At 38.4% G+C, this 26739-nt stretch overlaps 1 protein-coding gene across 13 annotated transcripts in view; it reads right to left on the minus strand.

Annotated features, from left to right (window-relative positions):
- Positions 1–26739, minus strand: part of Cadps2 (calcium dependent secretion activator 2) — a 521450-nt gene that overhangs the window by 306129 nt on the left and 188582 nt on the right. For all 13 annotated transcript variants that reach the window (XM_041675424.1, XM_041675418.1, XM_041675426.1 and 10 more), the window contains exon 3: positions 7216–7548. In XM_041675424.1, coding sequence (XP_041531358.1) covers positions 7216–7548 — 333 coding nt within the window. The remainder of the gene's footprint in view (positions 1–7215; positions 7549–26739) is intronic.

Here is a 26739-nt window from a genome sequence, read left to right on the forward strand (position 1 = left end):
AATTCCTCCAGTGAGGTGCTGGAGCTGCTAGAATCTCCTTAAATAGTGTGACTAGCGGGGTACCAATCACTCAACACACGAGCCAGTAGAGGGCATTTGATATTCAAACCATAACATGAGCCATCTAGTCCCTTATGCATTTGTCAATGGTATTTCTTCCAGGAGTTAAATTTATGTGCATCTTCTAAAACTCGGGAACTGCCATCTTTTAAGAGCAATCTTTACAGAGGTGATTCTGGAATAGAGAACAGGCACTGTTCTCAGTGTGCATCCCAGCACCAAGTTGAGAGACTCACATCCACCTGTAACTCCAGCTCCTGGAAGATCACCCTCTTATGAACCTTATGGGCACCCATACACTCATGTAGACACACATACACATAAATGTGAGATTTAAAACAATCTTTAAAAAAACCTGTTACACTGAGTAAGACTCCAATGTAGAAGTTGACTTATTCTCATTGTCTCATCATCTCCCCTTCATGGACACACTTCCCTTATCCACTGACAGATCTAGCCATAGGGAAGAGTCCTATAATGAGACCTTAGGGCAAGTTCCTCAGTACTCAATTTCCATCAGCATCACCAAGGAACAGCAGGCATTAAATCCTCTTGTACAATCTGTTGGACTTAAAGGTCTGAGGGTACCTCCTAGTTCTAAAAGATCTTTTATTTTGCTATTGTGCATGTAGAGTTGAAGAATCATAAAGAAATCACGAATGTAAATCTGACACCAAATTAAGACCTTGTTATTAATGTGTTCATGTTAGGTCCACAGGCACATACCCTCAAAAGTGTACTGATGAACTGTACTAATATCTGTCTTCTGATCTCATGAAAATACCTCGAGGGAAATAACCAATTCTGGGTCATGTATTATACAAATGTATCATCTTAGTTTTGCAAGATACAAATTCTCCATTAAAAAATAACAATAGCCTACGGGCTGCAGAGGTGGCTCGGCAGTTAAAAGCATGTACTGCTCTTGAAGAGAACCAGGGTTTGGTTCCAAGAAAACATATGGTGGCTTACAAATACCTATAATTCTAGTTCCAGGACATACGATCCCTTCCTCTAGTCTCTATGGCAGCAGCATATATGTGGTATACATACATGTACTCAGCATGTAAGTATAAATTTATATACATAAAATAATAATAGATATTTAAAAAAATCCCAGTACTCTTCATATATACCAAAAATGTACTCTCAGAGAAGACATTATTAAAAATATGATCTTTTTAATAGCTCAAAAAAGTACCTAGTATTAAGCCTAATTAAAAAAAAAACCTGAAAGACCCCTAGGGTACCACAGGACAGGGAACCCTGATTGCTTTTCGGGCTGGGGGGGGGACTTAATTGTGGGAGGGGGAGGGAAATGGGAGGCGGTGACGGGGAAGTGACAGAAATCTTTAATAAATAAATAAATTAAAAAAAAGGAAAAAAAAAAAAAGAAATCACTAGATGATGGAAAGATCTTTTTTGCTCTGGATTGCCAGAAAAAATATCATGAAAAAGGTTATACTACTAAAATTTATATAGAGAGTGAATACAATAACCATCAAAATTCTGATGTCATACTTCACACATTTAGAAAAGACAATCATATACAACCACAAAAAAACACAATTGGAGGTTTGAAAATACAATACCTCAAGTCATACTACAGAACTACAATGGAAACTTGAATGTTTTCATTAACAATCAACCATGAAAGATAAAGACATCATTCCTAACTATGTTTGAAACAGCACGCTCATTAGCAGTTGAGAAAAGTAACAAGTAGATTAACAAAACTACATCTATTATAAGAAATTCTCATTGGTCTGTAAATGTGTTCTACTATTATGAGAAATTCTCATTGGTCTGTAAATGTGTTCTCAGTTTTAAAAGTGGAAAAGTTGGAAACATTTTCTAACACCAACAGGCTTAATCTAGAAAAACAAAACAAACAAAAGCAGAAGCCGGAGGGCCTGAAAATTTTAAAATGAAAAGCACAATTAACACAACATTTTGGAGGAGTTTTATTAATGAATAGTCTCTATTTTACATTTTTATGAGAGAATTATCACTTAGTAGCTTGCAACCACCCTGCTTCATCTGGGATTGTAGGTGTGAGTCACCACACTTAGCCAAAAAGACAAAGCAAGCATGCAAACAAAAAGCAAAACCAGCAGAACAAGACAAGCAGAGAGTCTTGTTATACAGCCTAGGCTGACCTCCATTTCAAGATCATATCTCAGGTTCTCTGGTGTAGGTGTTATAAGAGTACACCACGAAGCCAAACAGCAATAACCTTTTGTGTGGCCATACATAAGCCCAAATTAAGAAATAAAATGTATAGTGAAGTGATGCACACTAATAAAAATCTATAATTTGATTTATTTACAATGCTAAAAAAAAATCTAATTTTTAGAGGGGAAATTTACTGAATATTACTAACCAGAAACTCAAATTCACTTAACTTGAACTCATCTAATTTATAGTACCAGGCAATTGCATGAAAAAGAAATAAACATATTTATAAGTATTTATAGTTATTTCAATCATCAATTTTAGTATTTCAAATTCACTTAAATCAAACTCATCTAATTTACAGTATCAGGAAATTCTGTAGAAAAGAATTAAACATATTTATAAGTACTTATAGATATTTCAATCATCAATTATAATATCTTAAAAATGGGAAATAATAAGATTTATTTATTCTCAAGGTCTTAATCATACTTGAATGTTTTAAGTATTTTTGACATTTCAAATTACATATACACACAAGTATCCCTAAGTAATTATAATTTCCTCATTTATTGCTTTATTTTGAAGGTTATCAAATGTAACTCCACATAAAACATGCATTTATTTCCTCTGAAAACACAATAACTTTCTAGCATAAGCTACTGGATGCAAATAAGTGAAAAAGAAGGTGGTGGCAGTGAAAGTCAGTTCTAGTTTGGGGAACATTTTTCTTCTACATTCATGTTCTTTTGCAGGCTTTGAATTGAAGTGTTCAGAACATTTAACGCCTCATGATTTCTGGGTTTTGGAGGGCATCCCTTCCATAGGGAAAGAGCCAAGGAAGAAAAGCAGTTACTTTATTACTTAAGTAAGCCTAAATCTAAACTCCAAATTCATCTCCAAACCTTAATGTTCAATCCTTGGAAAGCTTCTGGAGAAATGGAATCATAAACATTAAATTTTAACAGTTCACAAATATTTCCAATTACCACTTTAAAATCACTATGGTAGTTCTGCGATATTCTTAACTGCCCTTCAAGTTCTCAGAGTACAAGGAATTTGGGTGAGGGATATTTAGAGATCAAGTTCTTAATTAACATTGCTTTGACTTTTGAGTAAATCTAGGTGAGTCATTTTATTTCAGTTAATGGAATGTGATTATAAAACATTGATAAGGTTGCTTCAGGCAGAAAAGATCAGGATCTAGATAGTGATAAAAATTGAGTTACTTAATCCTCTTAAAACCTAAATATAGAGGCATAAGGCTCAGCATTCCCATGAGTATTTACAGTACTATGCATATACTCTTCAGGCTCCGGTTATGTACTTCTGCTGACGTCTTTACACTCCGGAAGACCTTTACCTTGTTATGTGAATGTCATTGTGAGCCACAACCCCAACTCCTGTTCTACAGTCTGTGCATGTGGGTCTCTCTGCCCCAGAGAATTTTGGCAATTTAAATTTTGGTAAATTTGTTTATGATAATATGTTATCCTGCCTTCCTTAGACTCGGCAGGATGGACCCATGCAGTGAGGTATTACATCACTGTGGCATTTACAAAGGCACACTTTGAAAAATTAAGGATAGCAAATACCTAGATCTTATCTGTCACTGTATTCTGCTCATTTCACACAATTCATGGAGCATATTATCTATTTCCATGAATGGTTACTACCTGATGTGAGCATGCTGTATTTACCTTATGTCATATTTTAAAAAATCTTTAATAAACATTTAATTTCTGATTAAAGAAAATAAGCTTACTGATCCAATTTATTGCCATTTTAAGTTATACAAAATTAAATTATTTAGTAATAAATAATAAAAGTGCCCATCTTTTATAGCCAGTATTATCCCTGTCACTGCATTTTGGATAGTCTCCTGAAATTAGAATTTCGGCTGACAGTTTATTCTTTGTCCTTAGTTACAGTACTTTTAATATTCTGGGTTAAATCATAGCTAATGATCTGTAGAGCTATGATGAACACTCTAGATGAGTTCTTTATAATATGTCCCTCTAGTTTCTTATCTCCTCTGGAGTTTAGGTGGCAGCTGAAGACTGTTCAGAGAGGCTACAACAGGAAAATCCTAAAATTGCTCAGAGGCTTGGTGAACAAAAGAATAGAAGTCTAGCTAGGTGGGCTGTAGCCCCACATGCAGCTCTGTTGGGCTCCCCAAGTGCACCTTTGGCCTGTGCTGGTGGCTAAAAAGCAATAGGAAAACAGCTTTTCCATGAATTCACACCCCAAGCATTGGGCGCCAAATATAACACAAATAATAAAAACCAGAGACAGATATTGGTGTTCATCCTGAAGACCAGAGAAGGAAAGCAGTCAAGTCTATGTACTTCAAAACCCGATTTGCAATTTCTCTCTCCAGAATATTCCCTTCCAATAAAACACAGTGTTTTCTGTGACTTCTGACTCTTTACTTTTCATATTTTGTTGACTAGTAGAAATTGCGAGGGTTGCTAGAGAAGGAGGGAAGTGAAAGAGTGTGGGGAAGAGACTGAATACATTACAAATGAAATCATTAAATACAATTAGTCTATAGAAAAGAAAAACAAAACAAAACAAAAATACAAGCATATTGGGATTTTGAAGTTTCTTGTATGTATGGCCCTAAGAAACAGGCAAAACTCAACCTACGGTCAGATTAGCACAATTCTTACACAACAGCCTTATTAGCTCAGATCCTATCATCTGATACAATATACCTCACTTTCTAGAATAATTAAAGATGTATATAAAGAGATGTATAAAAAACTCAGAAAGAACAAATCAAATATCTCAACCAGAAACAACTGTCAAACAAGGGGATTTAATTACGACTATTAATATGCCTCTAGTCTCTCAAAGAAAAATGTTTAAAACTCAACAGACAGTGCTAGTGTAATAAAAAAAAGCACTTAAACAGTAATGAATAATGCCATCCTCATATCAGAAAAGTTAACTGTTTAAAACGATTGTCATAACATGTTGATTGACTATGGCATATCAAAGTCAAGATGAATTATACCAATACAGCATAAGAAAGGAGGAAGAACACTGAATTGTAGGAAAGCTGAACTGGACTTAAAAGGAATTAGGCGATTTTATGATCTACAATATATAACTTATGAAACCTAGAAAATATACTTAAAAATGGAATGTGTGCTATATCAAAAGAAGATATAAAATGAAAGCATAGAAAGTATTAAAGACAAAATGATATAGGGACAAAGGAAAGCAGCAAGAAAAAAGTAACAGATTGTACTATTTAAGTCAACTATAGTAATCACTTTAATTATGAGTGGTCTAAACACAGGCATTGAAAGTCAAAACTATCTGAGTGGGTGTAAACAAAACAAATAAACCCTCAAGACCCAATTACATGTTAAAAATAAAAATCATGTTAAAAGTCAACACAAGGGAAAATATCCACCATGCTACCTCTAATCATAGGGAAGCTCCAGCTGGCTCCGTTAGGGTAAGACAAAGAAGGCTTTAGAGAAACAACAAGAACATCACGATAAAGAATGTAATTCTACAAGAAGACAGCACAGGTCCTACATGAGGCAAATTCTGATAGAACTGAATGCAAATACAAACCCACCATTATATCAGTGAGTTGAATGGGAAGTATGGTGTGCTGCAAGTCACAGGAGAGAGAAATTATAAGGTCCAAACCTCATATGCAAGAACAGTTTTAAAAAGAAGACAAAAGATTCTGCGTTAATAACCATAAACCTATAATATGTGGGAAGGTATTTTAAAGGCAATATAAATTGGAATGTGTAGCTAACTATTTGGGAGGTTCTACCACCCCACTGCATTTGGAACAGGGAAGCAGTTGGTTCAGCTTTTTTTTTTTTTTTAACTTTGTGAGTCTTTTGATAAATTCTCACTAAATAGCTACTGAATGACTGAATCTCAATTTTATTACTTAGTGTTGCTCATCAACATTAACTTTACAAAAGGACCACTACGGACAGTATGGGAAGCAATGTCTTAGCTGTATCCATGTGTTAATACATAAGCTCGTGATTTGCTGTCATCCTCCACTATCAAAACACCACCTGGCTTTAATGACACGGTGAAAGCAATGACAGTGAGCACACAAATTGTTTGTAGGGTTAAGGTGACATGCTAATTATTAATGAATTCTTAGTTTATTAATCTAAATTATTCACAAATTAGTGATGAAGAGTAAGGAAGATGAAAGAATACAGAAATTAAGAGAAACAAACTTGCAGAAAGATTAAAACAATTATGTGTACAATATAGAAGTATAATCCTTAATGAATTTTAAAATGATAGAATTTTGGTAATTTGAATTGTACATTAGGGCTGAGTAAATTAATACATACACCCAAAAAAGCAAAAATGCAAATACCTAAGGAATATATCATTAGACAAATCAGTCTAAAAATGAAAACCATATGAGATTTTATTCAATTTTCATATGCATGACCTGAATAACAACTTAAGAGAAAACATATTATTAGCTGTCATTGCTTTAAATTAGCCAGTTTAACAATCATCCTCAATTCATTTCTTCCCGGCTGAAGTTAAGAAAAAATTTGAAATTTCAATTACTTTGATAACACTCTGAAAACTAGCATCATACTTTAATGACAAATTATTTTGCACTGAGGAACACTGGCTCATTATACATTAAAGACATTGTTGTGGCTGAATATGATTGTCATTTTTCTATTCAGGTCCCACCCTGAATATGCCTAATAGCCACAAACGTGATGTCCTTAAATAGGGCACATGGGACCAATCCTGACTGGTTAATGATACTGACATTCTCCCTCCACCCAACTTCTTCCAAAACCTCTTTCAAATATCACTCTTTGATTTATTAAAATTCAGTCTCACTCAGCTATTCAAGAGAATTGATTGTAGAATGAAAAACACTTATTCATAGGGTGATAAAAAAAAATGCTCCTTCCATGCATCAGACATGGCAAGGACAGGCATCATAGCACTTACCTGGCAGGCGTTATAAAGGAGCTGGTGTTCCAGTTTCTTAATACCCAGGATCTGCTGGAACATTTCATAGAGCTGCTCCTTGCTCAAAATAAGCTCAGACACGGCACTCAGGGTCATCCTGTTTGGCTGCTTACACAAGTCTTCTTCTCCCCTGTATATGGCATCATACTTGGCTATCCACGAGCTCAGCACCGTCTCTTTGCTCAGGCCATCTATTTCCGGCAAGCTGCGTACACGTTTCTCTATGTTCTTCTTAAACACCTCTCTGAAATCATTAGCAGAACACCCTCCACTCTGAACCATTCTGGCCACCCGGTCACTCTTTAGAAAAACCTAAAAAACAAAATCAAAACCATCTGTAATTAGGCAGGGTCACTAATATCTATGCGTTCAGCAATCCAGCCTGGGCACAAAATGTTCTGCCATGGCTCAAAATGCATAACCCAAGTATAATACAATACATGATAACATATGAAAGGAGTCACAAATCTCTGGAAACTGTTGAAAACTCGAGAGAGGCAGTATGTAGTCCTGAGAAAGCTGAGATAACCTACATCCTGAAGGTCAAGGATGCACACACACAAGTGGAGTCCCAGCATTTGTTACCAGGGGCCTGGAAAGGAGACTCTATAGTTCCATCTCATTCCTCTGCTGCCTGAGAACACAGTGCTAAAAAACAATGGCCTAAGAAGCAAGAGTCATTCAGTGAACACAACATCCTCTGGCACTTTGACTTAGAGCAGTGGTTCTCCACCTTCCTAATGCTGTGACCCTTTCATACAGTTCCTCATGCTGTGGTGACCCCCCAACCAGAAAATTTATTTTCATTGCTACTTCAAAACTGTAGTTTTGCTACTGTTATGAATTATAATATAAATATCTGTGTTTTCTGGTGGTCTTGGATGGCCCCTGTGAAAGGGTCATTCCACCTCCAAAGAGGCTTTGACACAAAGGTTGAGAACTACTGACTCTGAACTTCCCAGACGTGGAATTAGAAGAACTAAATTTACGTTGTTTATAATTCTCTCATCTGACTCCCCACCTACCTCATTCTCATTCAAATGGTTAAAAAAAGAAATAGCCAACTTCCATACATATATTTGGTAGTTCCAGGTAACTACTGAGTAAAAGAAGGTTTGGAGACCAATAGTTTTGTCTCCAATAGAAATACAATTGAAGTCAATAAACAACCTATGTAGCTGTTAACTCAAATTACTTCAAGATACAGAGGTCAGAGGTATTTGGTTGTCAATGCGCATGGATGGGGTTCCCTTTCACCTTGACTAAAGGTGAGAAAGTTCGGGCATATTCTTGCCCCTTCAAAGTTATAACAGGAAATTTGACCCAGGGTGTGGCTATCTACAGGATGCTGGGCCTGGTGTATGGTCACTATAGGTCCTGGCTAAATGACAGACTACTTAACTCAGGATGTAGTTACTTGATGTTTCAGGTACTGAAGTGGTAATTATTTTGTTTATTCCTTGTTTGTATCATGGTAAAGAAGTCTTGCCTTCTCCCTGTTTTTGATTGGAGTATACAAAGCATATGAAAAATAAACCAGTAAATTCAGTACTCACTGAATTGCCCTCCTGACTCTATTTTATATCTGTCTCCTTTTCTTTTGTGTCTTTTTATCTGTATAACATTTCTAATCCACACGCTCCTACCCTGGAACACATGAGTCCATCAGTGCCGGATCCTGATAGATGACCCTCAATGTAGGGCTCACAATAGATGTTGCCCCAATGTGGGACCCTGACAGATGTTGCCCAGATGTGTGGCCAGTACAGGTAGAGAACGTGGTGCATACCATAGATGAATAAGGTATCACAGGTGTAGAAGTAAAAGGTGAGCACTCAAATAAATAAAAAATGTGGAAAGGCAGTGATGTCAAGAGTAAAAATTGGGTATAATTATAGATATGGGATAAGGAAATAGTATTCAGTTGTGTGTACATTTACTTGGGGTATGTTTTTTAAAGCCAGGAGAACTGGGGTGCAGCAGTGAAAAGTATAGAAATTTTTAAGAGTTTGCAAATAGTTTAAACTTCTCCCTCCCTCCCAACACTAGTGGCAGAGCCACCACAGATATTGGTCTGCTCCTGGGCTTGGGCAAGGAAAAGCATCAAGGCCTTGCATGTCTGCTTTAAGCTTGGAGAAAAGAAAGCTTGCAGTCCCTCCTGGCAGACCAAGCCTGTGGCCACCACAATGGGGTGGGACTGTCCACATGTCTTGCATCTAGCATATCCTCCTAAGCTTACAAGCAGCTGCTGTAGCTGCCACTGCTGCTCAGCAGGTAAGGGAGTGAGTGACTATGCCATCCTGGTCCCTTGGGGGTTGCCTGGGTCCCACTGCCCCAGCTGATTCCAATCTGCACCATGCTGTGTGTAGGCAGGAAAATGCAGGAGACAGGAAATTTTGGAGGGCTGTGCCTCCTGTGGCTGGCACCTGGAGCTGGTTGGATGGTGGGGAATGGCTAGAAGCTACATGGCCCATGAGCCAAGGAGACTGTATGGGTGGGTCAATAGCCTTTAGCAGAAGAGAAGATGTAGGAATTCTAATATTTTGATTAAAAAGAAATCTGTAAAATGGAGACTGATACAAGATTTAAGAAAGGAAAACAGGAATAGTGCAAACAGTGTGGTTCCACCTGCCTAAGCGTCCAGCCAGCCAAGCCTGGGCTGCAGTTAAGTTTGCCAGCCTCTGCTGGCCTCCAGTGGGACCCACCCAGACCTGGAGTTCCCAGCAGAATGGCAGACCTGCAGAGGGCACAGCTCTAGCTCCACCCATCCAGGGATCTGTAAAACTGGCAGCTTGGAAGATAGCTTACAAACTTTGAATGACTTTCAGAGTTATTAGGAGATATCCAATGGCTACAATCCTACTTAAAGTTGTCTACACGAGACCTTGAGCCCCTCAATGTGATTCTAAGGGGAAGAGTAATCCAGCAGACATACGACAGACACTACTAGACAAGTACTGGTAAAAGGAGACTATGAAATACAGAATCAGCAGGTACATTATATTAATTATGACCAATCTTGCCAAGCATATATTTTACCTACAAAAATTACTTCCACAACAGTATAATGACAAAATGGTCCTCTTTTATGGCTACACCTTCCTGTTTCATCAGTCAAGATATTAAACCCCTATTATGCAGCAGTAGCTTTTTTAGTTCAGAAAAGTCAGATGGAATCTAGGTGATATTTGGGGAGGTAACCTAATGTGATCAATGTTCCTTATACTAAACAACAGGCTGATTGGTTATTTTAAGGTAATAATTCTTGGGTAATTGCATTTGCTTATTTTTTAGGCGAAATTGCTAATTAGTTTCCAGCTGATTGAGTGCTATGACTTGCACAACTGAATTCCTTTATTTTTCTGAAAATTATAATTAAAGACCATTTATAGGATGCCATGTTAACTTTTACACATGGGTCTTCTAATGAAAGAGCAGCATATGTTGTTGAGGGTAAAGGATATGTAGTGCAAACAGGTAAGGCCTCAGCTCAAATAGTTGAGCTGCGAGCTGTTGCTGTGATATTCCATCTTGTTGCAAATGATACATTTAATTTATATACTGAGAGTCATTACATATTTAAAGCCCTTCAGGTAACAGAAACTGGACCCTGCATTGGAACTAACAATAGTCAAGTTAAAATACTGTTTCAGCAAATTCATCAAAGAAAATTGCCATGCTTTGTGGATCATATTGGAGCACATTCAAATCTTCCTGGTCCACTGGCTGAGTGCAATGCTTTAGCTGATAAATTTACTCTTTATCTCAACTCGAGCTCGCTCAGCAATCTTTACATCATCAAAATAAAAGTTTAAGAAAACAATTTGGATTAACAAGAGAAATTGCTCTTCAGATTGTGAAGCAATGTGATATATGCCCACAATATTTACCTGAATTTTATATGGGAGTAAATTCTCAAGTCCTGCTTCCTAATCATTTATGGCAAATAGATGCTACTCATATTGCACAATGTGGCAAATTAAGATATATGCATGAGACAATCAATACATATTCAGAATTCTTAATGGCTACTGCACAAACTGGGCATGCCACTAAGCATGTGATAACATATTGCTTAGTGTGTTTTTTCATATATGGGAATTTCTAAAATTATAAAGATGGATAATTGATCTGGATACATTGGTAAATCATTTCATCAGTCTTGTTCCCACTGGAATGGTGGTTATAAACCAGGCATTCCTTATAATCCCCAAGGACAAGGAATCGTGGAGCGTGCCCACGGCTCCTTGAAAACAACTTTAATGAAAGAGGGAATTATAATCTCAGTCATGTTCTTTTTATTCTAAATTTCTTGAACGTGGATGCCTGTGAGCAATCTGCTGCAGGCAGATTTTGGTATGATGGCACCAGAGTGACCTTCACTAAAGCAAAATGGAAAGACCCTTGCACTGGATTATGGAAAGGACCTGAACCTGTTTTAATATGGGGTCAAGGGCATGTTTGGTTTTTCCACAGGAGGAGAATGAAGCTTGGTGGCTTCCTGAGCACTTGGTGTGGTGTCGAGAACAAAGGAGTAGAAGCCCCGATATCAGAGTAGCTGCTGAGGCCTTCCCAGAGGAGTTGGATGGAGAGATTGCTGAACCTCGTTCCTGACCTGCGGATGTCATCATGCTGCAGTCTGAGAAGGAAAGGAGACCGTGGTGATGGTTAGTGGTTCCCACTCTTCTGCCAGACCTGCTACATAGATTTCCAGACCTTAGCGATTCCTATTCACGCTGGAGCCAGCCCATGAACACTGAATGTCTGACCGTTTATCTACAAAATATCTTGGGACAAGAAGTTAACTTTGCAGTATGGTGTCCAATCTGTTATCGAAATAGAGGACTTGAGACCTGGGAGCTCAGGGTTTCTCCTCTGGAGTCAAGACACTTGTTAAAGCAATGGAACACTATTATGGAGGTGATATGTGACTGAAACCCTCTTCAGCAAATGATGAGGAGTGGCATAAAAGTTTGGCTGCTACTGAGAGACAGGGGCAGTACAAACTTATCTTTGGAAGTTAGAAGCATCAATGCAGTTGGATTATAGGAGAGGAAAAAGACTCACAGCTCATCCACCACAGAAATTTTTTCTTGTTTTTTTTTATCAGAATTAAGTTAAGAGAATTATAATTTGATAAATTATGTATTTATTCTTAATTTTCATACAATTAATTATTGACACGTTAATGTCTGTAACTACTGTAGTTCACTATGAAGATATTGATTAGCAAAAGGTTAGATCTTAACTGAAGAAAACTTGACATGATGCCAGTGAGTCTTTAGATTTGTTATGTTTGATAAGACAAATTTGGGTTTTGATGCAGCTAAAATGGCTAATGACATCCTAGACCAACTTTAAAAGGCCATCCCAACTTGGTCATTCTCTACTCCTTTATTAAAAGATTTTTATAACCATAGGAAAATGCACATCACAAAGCATTATGTGCTTGCCTACTATTATCTAGTTATTTGTGAACTCTCTTGATGTAAAGTTGGCTCAGAAGGGCATGGCATCTAGTTATATGTTCTCCCTTAACTCCTTATACACAGATGCTGGTAGTCAATGAAGGGTAAGATCTTTGTCCCTCCAGGCAATCTAAGACAGGATGTGCATGATGGAATGTATGTATTGATAACAGGTTTAAGTCTGGAAGGTGGAAGGATAAAACCTAAGTCAGACATAGTCATCTGTCCTGTAGTAGAAGCACAGCCTTTATCAGACATAGTCATCTGTCCTGTAGTAGAAGCACAGCCTTTAATAAGTAAATTAAAAGGGGGGAATATCTTGGGTTCTGTGGATGTGGATTTGTTCCACCTTGACCAAAGGTGACAGAGTTCAGGGCCTATTTTTGCTCTTTCAAGTTTATGATAGGAGATTTGAACCAGAATATGGCTACCTACAGGATGGCTTGTTCTAGGGTGTGGTTGCTGCAAGTCCTGTCTAAATAACAGAATACTTAACTCAGAATATAGTTACTTAATGTTCTGGGTAATTACTTTATTTGTACCATGGTAAAGAAGTCTTCTCCTTTTGTTTTGGATTGGGGTATATAAAGCATATGGAAAATAAACATGGGTGAATTCATTATTCACTAGGTTGCCCTCCCAACTCTTCCATGTGTTTCTGTCTTTTGCTTTTGTGTCTGTTTTTTTTTTCTGGCTAATATTTCTAATCCACATGCCCCTACCCTGGAATGAGCGAACCTATCAATGCCGGACCCCGACAGATGGCCCTCAACGTGGGGCTCACAACATTTGGTCCTTTCTCTGATTTCAACAGCTACCCATTTTCTTAATGTCTCATGACTAGAAAAAAATGCATGTGATGAGAGGGAAGTATCGGTAAGATAGTTGTGAATCTCTACTAAACATAGGTAAGAATTTAGTAATATATTTCTTTATAAAAGGTGACACAACTAAAAAGAAAAACAATAATAATTACAGAGAGATAGACTAATGAAATACGTAGGGGGTGATGGGTAGCAATAATGTTTTGAAGAGAAACAACAGATTCATTAAACAACTATTGTGTCAATGATATGCCTATGAACCCAACAACTATTTTGTCACCAATACTTACCATATGATACTGCTATTGGTTTTTTCTTCTATGACATAGATTTTTCCAGAAGAGACTGAAAAACTAATGCAACTAACATGTTTTATTACATGCTGCTACTGATGGGACAAAAAAATGTCAATTAAAAGTTATTGTGTGTGTGTGTGTGTGTGTGTGTGTGTGTGTGTGTGCGCGTGCGTGCACATGTGTGGATGCATAGATTTAATGTGTGAGTTGTGAGCATCTATGCATATCTAGAGATAAGAGCATATCACATATCTTTATCACTCTTCACCTAGTCCTCTATAGCCAGGTCTTTCTGTACTGGTGGTTTGTTTTCTTAGTTAGGTTGGTAACCTGTCAGTTCCCGTCATCCTCTGAGGCCTGGTCTCTCCATGACCCTGTGCCTTTAACTTCATTAGCTGGCCTGGAAGCTGGACAGCCTCAGTCATCCAGTCTCTGCTGCATCTGAGCACTGGAGTTAAAGGCATGTAGGGAATGCCTGACTTACTACATGGGTGCGGGGTCCTTTTGACTGTGCTGTACACATTCTTGACTTCTGAGCTCTATCTCCAGCTCCCCAAAGGGCAAGTTTGTTCCTAAGAACTGACTCAGAATGATTAAATAAATACTCCTAAGTTAGGATTACACCATTTGATTACCCCACCACAGCTGTATATGTGTAAATCAGTGACAAACATGTACCCCAAATATCAGGTGACTCACTTTCTGAGGGATGTCTTTCTGTATACTGTGAATATGTGTTGTTCTCATTCACTGATAAATGAAGCTGCGTTGTCTTATGGAAAGGCAGGATAGAGCCATATGGGAAATCCAAGCAAAGATACAGGAGAAGCAGTGTAGAGTTTGGCAGATGCCATCCAGCCACCCAAGGAACAACATGCCAATGGACTGGTAAACACCATAGCCATGTGGCAATACTTAGATTAATAGAAATGAGTTAATTTAAATGTAAGGAGTAGCCAGTAAGTCTGAGCCATCTTCCAAACATTTTATAATTAATATAAAGCTCCTGATGGCTATCTTCAAAGTGGGTGCAGGAGCAGGTAAGGAAAAAACCTCCATCTACATCACTTGTCTACTATCTGGCATGTGTGGCCTCTGGACTCCAAAATTTCCCAATTGCTTTTAGTTTTCTTTTGGGTCATTTGAAAAAGCTGCTTAGTTTTCTATCTCAGCCAATGACACTTGGATATTTTGGACCTTTGACTCAATGCTACATTAGTAACTTCTACCTGAGGCAATCACATACACAATACATACAAAAAATGCATGCTATCTCTTTACAACTATGAATCACTTATGATTAGAAAGTTTCTATATCTTGCTTTTTGTTTGTTTGGGGTTTTTTTTGTTTGTTTCCAAGTCAAACAAATTATATCTTGACAGGTATATAGCAATAGTGGCTTGTACCTATAATCCCAAGACATGGAAAGCTGATTCCAAGTTCAAGGCCAGCCATATAATTAATTTAAGGGTACCCTTGGTTGTAAAGTAATACTTTTGTTTTTAAAAAGGAGTAAAACTAGTAGTGTTTTTTAATAATTCTAAGTTGGGGAGAAAGGAATTAAGATATTTAATAATATGCTTTATCTGAAAAGGATATTACCTGAGAACTCATAGGGATGGAACTACTTTTCTTCTTTTCCTCATCTAATACTGATTTTCTCATGCAGCATTGGCAGTTAATAGAAAGAAATTTTATGTTTTTACATTATACAGAAAATCACATAACCATCTAATGACACCTATCAATTACATATAATAATTATATTGTGATTAAATATACTAAATTGTATACATATATAATGTAAATATATCTTGTTATAGGTATTTCTTAAGTTGGATATACAGAAGCCAAGGAGTGAAGGAGGCACATCCAGACAGCACTATCATTTTAAGCAGTATCAATAGTGAGCCAGGGGTGACACATTGGTTGAACAAAGGCTTGTTATTACTTGGAGTCAGGTAACACTACAAACAGGTATTTATTAGATACCCCCAAGAGTGCCTTTTCAGAGCACCACCTATAACACTGGCAGATTCCTGGTACGTTCCAGAGACTAGCATCTCCCTGTGGACTTTACTTTAGAACTCATATATCTACCACTGTGGCAATGTAATAACTTCACTGTTATGCCATGAAATATATGTATGCCTACTGATATCTGGGGCTGGTAGAATGGGACTCTCTTCTGGATTTCTTCCTTCTATCCTCAGATGCTCTGCCTCCTATTTCTATTATTTCCCTTATTGTGTTTTTTTTTTTTTTTTGCCCATAGCAGTTATCCACTCTTATTTACTGCCTCTTGCTCATGTATTTCCTGTTCAATTATATGCAGCTCTTCAGCTGACTCAAGAAAAAGACTACCAGTGTTTTATGTAATGTTGCTTCTCTAGAAAGTACCCAAAGTTGAATCTTTTAGAAACTGTGCAATGTGTAGAAACCCTGACCAGCAAAAAAAAAAAAAAAAAAAAAAAAAAAAAAAAAAAAAAAAAAAAATTATATATAAATAGCTCAAGTCTCACTACAGGAAAACTATTGATTTCTAATACTCTACGTGAGCAGTTATTTTGTTTTTTTCACTTTACTGTCTAACATACAGTAAGGTAGAGTCCCCTTAAGTGACCCTAGTTTAGATGCAAAACCATAAATGAACATTGTTTCTGGATTGTTTTCTCCCATAAGGTCATAACCAAGGCTGCACTGACTCCCTCCGACTACATAATTGATAGCTGTTAAATGGTAACAAAATCTTAGGATTGGGCTAAGTGTTTGTGTTGTACAGATGGATCCATCAAAGATCAAGGCCTGACAAGCTCATGATCCCTGGGGGCAAGAACAATAATAGATGCTCATATAAAAGGAGAGAAAACAAAAGAAATGGAGTTAACAACTCTGGTGGGAAGTGTGGGTGAGATAGGGGAGAGCCCAGAACAGAGACAAGGACCTGAGTCTTTAACAGCCTGTGAACTGTGTAAAGACAAAAGGGAGAATAAACACAGTTTTTAAAGAGTAAAATGAATAGAAGAATAAACATTAGACTCTTCAAAGGGAAATTTGAAAACTCTATTATATGCTGATATTAAATATGAGTGTTAGTAGTCAAAAAATTGGTAGCCAGGAAGGCCACTAGCGATAAGATTGGAAAACGACAAGTGTGCAGGAGAGAAGTCCAGATTCTAGCTGATGATGCTGTAATGGTTAACCTTGCTCACCCATTTGATTAGATACGGAACCAACTAAGAGACATGACTGTGGATGTGTCTGGAGAATGTTGCCTAGGAACAGGAAATGAGAAAGAACATCCTACTGGGTGGGAAGCATGTCCCCAAGGGGGCATTCAATACATAAAGAGGTCAGAGGAAAAACCAGTGGTGATTTTTTTCTGTAAGCCTTCACTCTTTACTGGTGTAGCTCTTGATAAATTTCACTGACATTAGAACCTACTTTCTTCAGCCTCCCAACAAAGACTAGACCAGGAGCTTCCTGACAATGTTCCAGGCTTTCAGTGTGAAACTAGAACTGCTGAGAGACCTGACCTCATAGCCTGAGCAGCTACCAGGTTCTCAATCCCTCCATGGCCTGTCTGATTACCCATTCTACAGCATGAAGGCCAATCTATTAAATCCCCATTGCGATAGACAATACTTTATCAGTTCTGTTCCTCAATGACAGTGGTTTTCAGCCTTCTTAATGCTGGACAGCTCCCAATGTTGTGGTGATGCCCAACCATAATATTATTTTCATTGCTACTTCATAACTGTAATTTGCCACTGTTAGGAATTGTAATATAAATATCTAATATACAGGATATCTGATATGTGAGCCCCAAAGGGGTCCTGACCCACAGGTTGAGAACCACTGCTCTGACAAATCCTTCTAATTCAAGGGCCTATGGTGACCAGATGGCCTAGTGTTAACACACTGAGAGGTATGTTCCAAACAGTGGTGCCGGCAACAAGGCTAGATGGAAAACTACTGGAGCTAAGATAGCGACCTGTGATCAAAAGGAGAAAGTAGCCTTGAAGGAACTAGTACAAATACAGCAGGGGGTGGGGGGAAGAAGGTGAGGATGGAAGGAGTGAAGATAGAATGAAGAAGCGTTTTGATGAACTGCAAGATATGGAAACAAATTCTGAAAATAAGATTTTCATTCTCTTTGTAACTATAATTAATAATAAAGGTGGGAAAGTGTATATATCTACACATTTTTTGAACAAAGAGATGTTGTGAGTGTTAGAGATAACTAATTTAGTTTGGATAGTGGTCAGTAAAAAAAAGCACAGTGATGGTAAAATGATAAAAGTACAGTGAAGAACAAAAGCCTAAAAAAAATCTATATTTAAATGATTCTAAATTAAATAAAATGAAACCAACAAAAATTGTGTCCAGTAGCGGTGAGGAGAATCAGGGAAACGAAAAGCAAAATACACACACACTAGCAGCAAAAGCAGGAGATGCTTCCAAAGAAAACAACAAGAACCAGAGGCCTCTAGAACTAACAGATCAAATGAAAGCAGATCGGTATACTGTTTCCTGTTCCCTTATCACCTTGGGCAGAGGATATTTATCCAACTGAAGATGAAGAGCCAGATGCAAGATGGAGCAAAGGAGACAAGGCACAATAAAGTTAAGATGGCAACCTTAGATTGTGCTTTTAGAAAGGATGAAAGGAAGAGGAAGATGGAGGGAAGCCAAGAGAAGCAAGGCTGGGAAGTCACACTCAAGCAGTAGGAACGGCAACTCAGTAGCACAGAAGACCCAGCAAAACCAACACTGGGCCACTTCTGAGCTGAGACCGTCACAGGCTGAGGCACTCTTTCTTGCTCTTGGTCCTTAACATGTGCCCTGTGGGAAGGAAGTTGCTGTGAAACAAGGACCCGAGGTCCCCAGTCTAACAATCCTTAATGAACAGAAGTCTGTTCAGAACCACATCAGTGAACCAGGAAGCAAATTCTTCAGTCCCTGTTAATCCTCAAGGTGCCCGCAGTAAAGCTGACAACATGATATCATCCTTTGCAGATGACCCAGCTAGGCTGCCTCAATGATCCTTAATTGAGAAAAGACAAGATAGTCACTCATAGTTTTTATGCTGGTATTTTTGAAATGACTTGTTATAAAGGAAGATACCATCCACAAGGTGTATCCTCCTACTTCACTTGGGTTTCACTATCATCATCTCTTAAGAGGAAGCCTTAATATTACTATAACTTATTATGCCATGTTTGGTTGATATCACTGGCAGGCATGCTATTTTCTGAAGGGGAAGAGAGGACTGGATGTGGGAGAGAGGAGGGACATAGAAGAGGGACTGGGAGGAAAGGAGGTAGGGGAAACTGTAGTTGGGATGTAATAGATGAGAGAAGAATAAAGAAAAAAGAATAAAAGAGCAATCCCTGTCCTCCCTCTATTTCTTATTCATCATACTTTACCTTCTTATCCTCTTTGTCTCTTTTGCACAAAATACTATTTGACATCTATTGACTATATGTCTCCCCAAAGTAAAAAGTAGCTGCCAATGGGGTGGATTCCACTTTGGTTGCTGATGAGTCTAAAGTCTAAAAAGAGACTGTCACTTATTAGGAGTCAAAGAAGGATTGGTTAAAAAAGTAATGATGGCCTGAAGATGATCGACGCTTCAGTGATGAAGAAGACCAGATACAAATCTAGCTACAGGCATCCTAAGATACAGAAGGCTGCAGGAGACACCAAAGGTCGCAAAATACCGTAACAGTAAGCAGAGGGAAAGCTATGCTCAAAAGGCACAAGCTCCAGAATACAAGAGCTTCATGGGGAAGAGTTCTCGTGGTTCTGTACACAGAAGGAAGTGCCTGGCCTCTATGGCTAATTAGTGGCTTGCTTCAACTCCGATCCTCATGCAAACTTTATTTGTTATAGCACAAACAAAATATCATTATAGTATTGTTCAAAGGGAGGAGTGAGATTCAAATTCTCTAATAATTCCCATTGTTTGTAGTGTTTTATAGAAAGAAGCACATGTAGTTTTTATAATCAGCTTTTCGTACACGATATACCACACAGCTAAGAATCTATGTGACATTGATATGTCAAGTCTCATTAAATATCACATATTTTAATCCAATGTCCTTTCACAACAAGAGCTATTATAGGCAGACAAACTATGGCTACAGTCAAGGCTGATCTCTAATCTTGGGGTTTTCAGAAAATAATTCTTTGATCTGCAACAGAAGATCATTTGTGAAATTCTGTCTGAGAAAGGTCAAAGGTACCCAGATGTAGCCTGCATGGGAACTAAGCATATTTTTTAAAAAAATGCACTGGTGGACAGGTATGTCTCTCTAGAGATCTCTGACATGATTTCATCTAATTGGCACAAACACTCTTTGTTTCCTGTTGTAGAAGGGGACTGCTTGTTGGACCTGACCGCCCAGCCATGAAATAATCACACAGAAACTGTATTAATTAAAACACTGCTTGGCCCATTAGTTCTAGCTTCTTATTGGCTAACTCTTACATATTAAATTAATCCATTTCTATTAATCTGTGTATCACCATGGGACAGTGGCTTACCCGCTAAAGTTCCTACTAGTGTCTGTCTCTAGCGGCTCCATGGCATCTCTCTGACTTGGCCTTCTTCCTCCCAGCATTCAGCTTAGTCTTCCCCGCCTACCTAAGTTCTACCCTATCAGGCCAAGGCAATTTCTTTCATTAACGGTAATCAGATTACACAGAGGGGACTCCCACATCAGTTTTCTGGATTATAATTTTCTCTTTTAGATTTAGTGGTGTAAACCAAGAAGTGGCTAGACTAAGGACATAGTTCCTCTGTGAAAAGAGTGGGAAACTTAGCCTATGGATTCAATGATAATTCTGTTTTACTTATTTTTCTTACACACCTCCATTGTGTACCCAAAGATGTTCTACTGGGTACTGACTAACACCTGTGGAATTACCAATCAGTGATCTTCATGTGAAAATTCCACATAACCAATTCAGCATGGGTGTTATCAATCTACCACCAGAGAGCTTTTCCGTATACTTTGTGTGCTATTTTTCTCCACATTTTGGTGGGAATTTAATTTCACCTGGTCCTCTTGGAATGCCATTCTTCCTATTCATCCGTCTGGCTCATATACCAAAGAGATAATTGAAATCTTGACAAAGTTACAGGGAACCAATAACAAAATTGATTGTGATGACTATAAGAAACAATATCTTCAAAGGCCAAGTCTGCCTAGCTGTCCAAATAAGACTTCAAATACACTTTTCTATAGAAGCGCTTAAGATGCACAGTGCTGCTGATCTGAACTGCACACTGCTTCTTTTATGCAAAAGGATTTCATAATGACTAGAAAAACATTCTCTTCTTGCCAAATCATTGTGGCTATCTATGAGATGCTTCCTGGGAAGACTGCCAGCATGTCTTCAGGCAGGAGGATGTTGAGAAAGTACAAGAGTCCCACTTATAAGAGATGCCTCTTCTCAATGATGCCAAAGAAAACATTGTCTCGTGAGTGTTATAATTTGTAATGTCCTTGAAGAATTCAATTTAGAATGTTTTTTCTTAAAAAAACTATTTTTTCAAATGTCATCAATTTGTGAATGCTGTAACAATGGTGAATTGAGTATCGCTAAAAATTAAACAATATCTATTTTTGCAAAATACAAATTAGATTTGCCTTGGGTCACTATGAATAACCAAAGCCAGCCAGAGGTTTCTCTGCTAGCACTATTTGACTTAATTTTTTTTCCATTTACCAAGTTATCCTGACCTCCTCTTCCCAGATCTCTCTTCTTGGCCCTGAAGAAGGTATTTTCTATTCTAAGAAAGGGAAGCACTTGTTTGGTCCTCAATATTCTCTGCATATTCTTCCCCAATAAATATATATCAAAGTGAATCATGTTCTGGGTTTGATCATCACTGCCATGACAATGACGTGTATTTGCTTATCCTATATATTATATCCTGTATTCTATATATAATGAGAAAAACAGGCACAAAAGCTGATTTACCTTGATAAACACTGAGACAGTTGTCCCAAGAGAGTCTGTAGTCAAACCATCAATCCCAGCTTAAGGAGAATACAGAGGCTTCTCTTCTGCAGTGAGAGTACTTTTTCATAAAAGTTGACTCTATTAATATGGCAGCTGTTAGTGGTAAACAAATAACTTTTTCATATAAACTCACTAGCAGCGAATGCTTGTTATAGTACCTAGTGGGAGGTAAATGCTATCTATAGTTATGTATAGTTATATATATTCATTCCCCTTTCTAATATATATTAAATTCTCTCTATATATATTTCTGTCGCGTGTGCGTGTGTGTGTGTGTGTGTGTGTGTGTGTGTGTGTGTGTGTGTAAAAGAGGGAGCCATATTAACAGATATTAGAAGAGAATTTTTACTGATCTGTGAATCCTAAAGGCCTGGAAACCGCTGACAACCAATCTCATTCCTTATTAAAGGTGAAGGAACTCTCTTAAAATTGATCACAAAAAACCTCCTGACTAAAAATGTTACTGTAAATAAGTAATACATCTAGACATTTAGGGACCTAGGAAAGAGTTAATATCAAAGGAGCCTTTCCGAGAGCTAACCAAAATCTGACATATCAAATCTAAAGCCCTTGGAACAAACCTAAAGCCAAAACTTGCCAAAAGCTTACCAAGATGGACTGAGATGAGTCTCCATCCATACAAAGAAAGAAACTACTTGAAAAATATAAAGAGTAAAAAAAAAAAAAACAAATTGAGCACTCTCTGATGTAGGAATTCCTACAGCCAGTAGCCTTTAAGTTACCCGACCAATGGGCGTGGCCTCTTATACTATTTTTGCCGATGTAAAGCGCGCATCTGGCCTTTTTTCTGGCTGTGGGATTCAGATGCTGTTCTCTGTTCCAGCAGAAGATATCGATTTTTGAGTCTACCCCTAAATAAGTCACTCTCTATTATTCTCAGTTCTGAGCTAGGGTGGGATTTCTTTTAAGCATCCTTCTTCAACTCTCATCATGTTACAGATGCTAGGGAGTTGCTCTAAAGCTTTCTTCTAGTGCCAGCTGTTAGTAAGTCCGTTAGTTTGCTACTTCAGGTATTTCTTAACTTATTGATCAGCCTAAGTCTTGCTTGGGCTAATGACAAAGTTTCCTTGACCCACTACTAGCTACTAAGCCTGAAACATAGGAATATGTCAATGGCCAGGTGGCGGTAACACATGCCTTTCATCCCAGCATTTGGGAGGCAGAGGCAGCAGATCTTTGTGAATTTGAGGCCAGCCTGGTCTATAGAGTGAGTTCCAGGACAGGCTCCAAAGCTACAGAGAAATCCTGTCTCAAATAAGAAAAAGAAAAGAAAAGAAAAGAAGGAAGGAAGGAAGGAAGGAAGGAAGAAAAAATTATATTGTGGCACCTGTTGGAAGCACAAACAAAAGAGAATAGGTCACTGAACACTACCTGGTTTTCCAATTCATGTAAAACATACAAGAATGGGATCCATAAAGGAGAAAAAGCCATGTGTCCTCTGTGATGTGAGGGACAATGGTCTGCATTCTTCCCATATTTAATCCAAGGTCTCATGGCTTGACAGACACATTGAGCTATCTTGTGCTGGGCTACATTCTTCTGTACATTCGATCAAGGAAAGACTTGCTTTTGTTGTCTTCAATGTAAGACTATTTTTAAAAAATATTATTGTTTTATAAGTTTTAAATATAGAACAGCTAGACTCCCATAATGTGCACTTTGCAATAAGTTCTTAAATAGTTTTTATTACACGCAATTAAATATGTCACCCCTTCTTCCATGTTAAACCTGCAGCATGTTCCAAACCCAACCATGTCATTCTGTTCACCACATTCTCATTTGCACTCTGAGGCTCTCCACTTTTCTCACCATGCGGGAAGTAAAAACTTCCCAATTAGAAGACCTGAGGTTTCAAGATGTGTCATGAACCATAAAGGAGTACAAAATCACTGTGAACTCTGCTTTCTCATTGCTGGAGTAGGGTGATTTAAATTTTTTTTTCAGAATTATTTTAATGTTAGATAAGATAAACAGTTTTATCGATAAGATAAATCGATAAGATCGATTATTGATAAGATTCGATAAGAGTATTCATAGAACTCCTTCTGGGATCCATGAGCAATGCTCAAATCTGCGGCACTACTTGAACCTAACAAATACCTAATTCACTTCTATACTAGACATCCTAATACAATGTACACACTATGGAGTCACTGTTCTGTAGAAAGGGATATAGATAACTCTTTATAGATTCAAAACAAGTGTAATCCCCCATTTTCAAATCAAGGTTGTTTGAATCCAGGTGTGCAAATGCACGGATGTTGAAGGACAACTACTCAGTGGTGTAAGATCTCACGTGTGGTGACCCTCAAACTGTGATCTGTGGTCCATACAGTCACCTGGGCCTCCATAAGTAGACGAGTTTGAAAACTTTACAGGTGATACCCGATCACCACAACAACCAAATTCCAATATTTCATTATAAGAATGATTAAATAGATGGAAAGGTGAATGAAGTTGTTTTGCGCATATATATACCCACAATCTAGATTCTGCAATCACTTTTCACCCTGCTTATTGCTTTGCCCAACATCATTAGCTAAACTTATTAGTAGGTTAAGTCAAATACATGATCTTTTATTGTAATATATTCCACAGTTAATTGGAAATACAATGAATATTGGCCTTTCACTTGAGAATCAATGACTCAAGAGATTCCCCCTTTGGAAGATTAGAAGATGATATTTTGTGGCAATGTTGACAGCAAAGCAGGAGACGACAGTCCATAAGCCAAATCATTGCATTTCCACAATACTACCAGGACACCAGAAAGCATGTTACTATTCTCTCCAGTCCCAGGTTTATAAAGCATGAATTGTGAAGGTGGCAAGTTATTTACACTTCATAAACTAAAAACCTATAGCCGAGGAATGAAGACCCAAAGTTCAAAATGAAAAAGGCTGGTAAAGTAAATTGATCTGAAAGGAAAACAGTCTATTAAGTTCAAGAGAAATGAACTCTAGACTCACTGAAGAGAGTTCCCTAGTATGTTGTGCCTTTCAGTCAATATTTGTTGAAAGGCTTTTCAGGCTTAAATCTTGTAGTTATTTGTTTTTCCACCAGATGGCAACTATGCATGAAAAACAATATTTTTGTTTTTTAATTCTAGAATCTGATTCTCGAAACTGTGAGGAACCCAGAAGTTGTAAATTCAATCATCTTTATAAAATTTGAATTCCTTTATCCCAATCCTCCTTTTTCCCCAAGTTCCCCCCATTCTCCCCTTCTCCCTTTTCTCTCCCCATCTCCCCTTACCCCCATCCTACCCCACCCCCAAGATCTCAATTTTCTCCCCGGCAATTTTGTCTACTTCCCATAGCCAAGAGGACAACTATATGTTTTTCCTTTGGTTCACCTTCTTACTTAGCTTCTTTGGGATCACCAATTGTAGACTCCGTGACCCTTGTTTATGGCTAGAAACCAATTATGAGTGAGTACATCCCATATTCATCTTTTTGGGTCTGGGTTACCTCACTCAGGATAGTGTTTTCTATTTCCATCCATTTGCATGCAAAATTTGAGAAGTCATTGTTTTTTACCGCAGCGTAGTACTCTAATGTGTAGATATTCCACACTTTCTTCATCCATTCTTCCATTGAAGGGCATCTAGGTTGTTTCCAGGTTCTGGCTATTACAAATAATACTGCTATGAACATAGTTGAACAAATGCTCTTGTCATATGATAGGGCATCTCTTGGGTATATTCCCAGGAGTGGTATTGCTGGGTCCAGGGGTAGGTTGATCCCGAATTTCCTGAGAAACCGAAACACCGATTTCCAAAGTGGTTAGGGGAGCATGGAAGCACAATTCTTAGTTAAGGGAGCCACCTTAGAGTTGGCAAGAGACTTGAACCTAGAGTGGCTCCCAGATGCCCAAGCCGAGGTCCCCAGTTAGTTCCTTGGGCAGCTGAGGATAGGGAACCTGAAACGACCCTATCCTATAGCAATACTGACGAATATCTTGCATATCATCATAGAACCTTCATCTGGTGATGGATGGAGATAGAGACAGAGACCCACACTGGAGCACTGGACTGAGCTCCCAAGGTCCCAATGAGGAGCAGAAGGAGGGAGAACATGAGCAAAGAAGTCGGGACCACGAGGGGTGCACCCACCCACTGAGACAATGGGGCTGATCTATTGGGAGCTCACCAAGGCCAGCTGGACTGTGACTGAAAAAGCATGGGATAAAACCGGACTCTCTGAACATGGCGAACAATGAGGGCTGATGAGAAGCCAAGGACAATGGCACGGGGTTTTGAACCTACGTAATGTGCTGGCTTTGTGGGAGCCTAGCCAGTTTGGATGTTCACCTTCCTAGAAATGGACGGAGAGGGGAGGATCTAGGACTTACCACAGGGCAGGGAACCCTGACTGCTCTTTGGACTGGAAAGGGAGGGGGGGAGGAGTGGGGGGAAGGGGAGAAGGGTGGGAGGAGGGGGAGAAAGGTGGGAGGAGGGGGAGGGAAATGGGAGGCTGGGAGGAGGTGGAAACTTGTTTTTTTTCTCCTTTTCTCAATAAAAAAAAATTGAAAAAAAAATTTGAATTCCTTCTCCATGCCCCCCAACACCTCCACCACCATCACCACACAACCACCCTCCCCCACCACTACCCCACCCCATACCCACATACATCACACCACCCCCAACCGCCCCACTCCACCAACACCCTGCCACCCAATCACCAAAACCACCACCACCATGGAGATAATAGTCAAACATTTATCAGGCTCCTTAGAGAAAGTCAGACTGTGCGTGGTGAATAACCATTGGTCAGGACTAACTTCTCAAACCTCTGTTTCCAGGTGGCATCATTCTCCCCTTAGCCGATATTTCCCAACTAGTTCTAACCTCCAGAGTA

Source organism: Microtus oregoni, unplaced genomic scaffold, assembly GCF_018167655.1.
Source record: "Microtus oregoni isolate MIOR12 unplaced genomic scaffold, Mior012 000026F_ref0000081, whole genome shotgun sequence".
NCBI lineage: Eukaryota > Metazoa > Chordata > Mammalia > Rodentia > Cricetidae > Microtus > Microtus oregoni.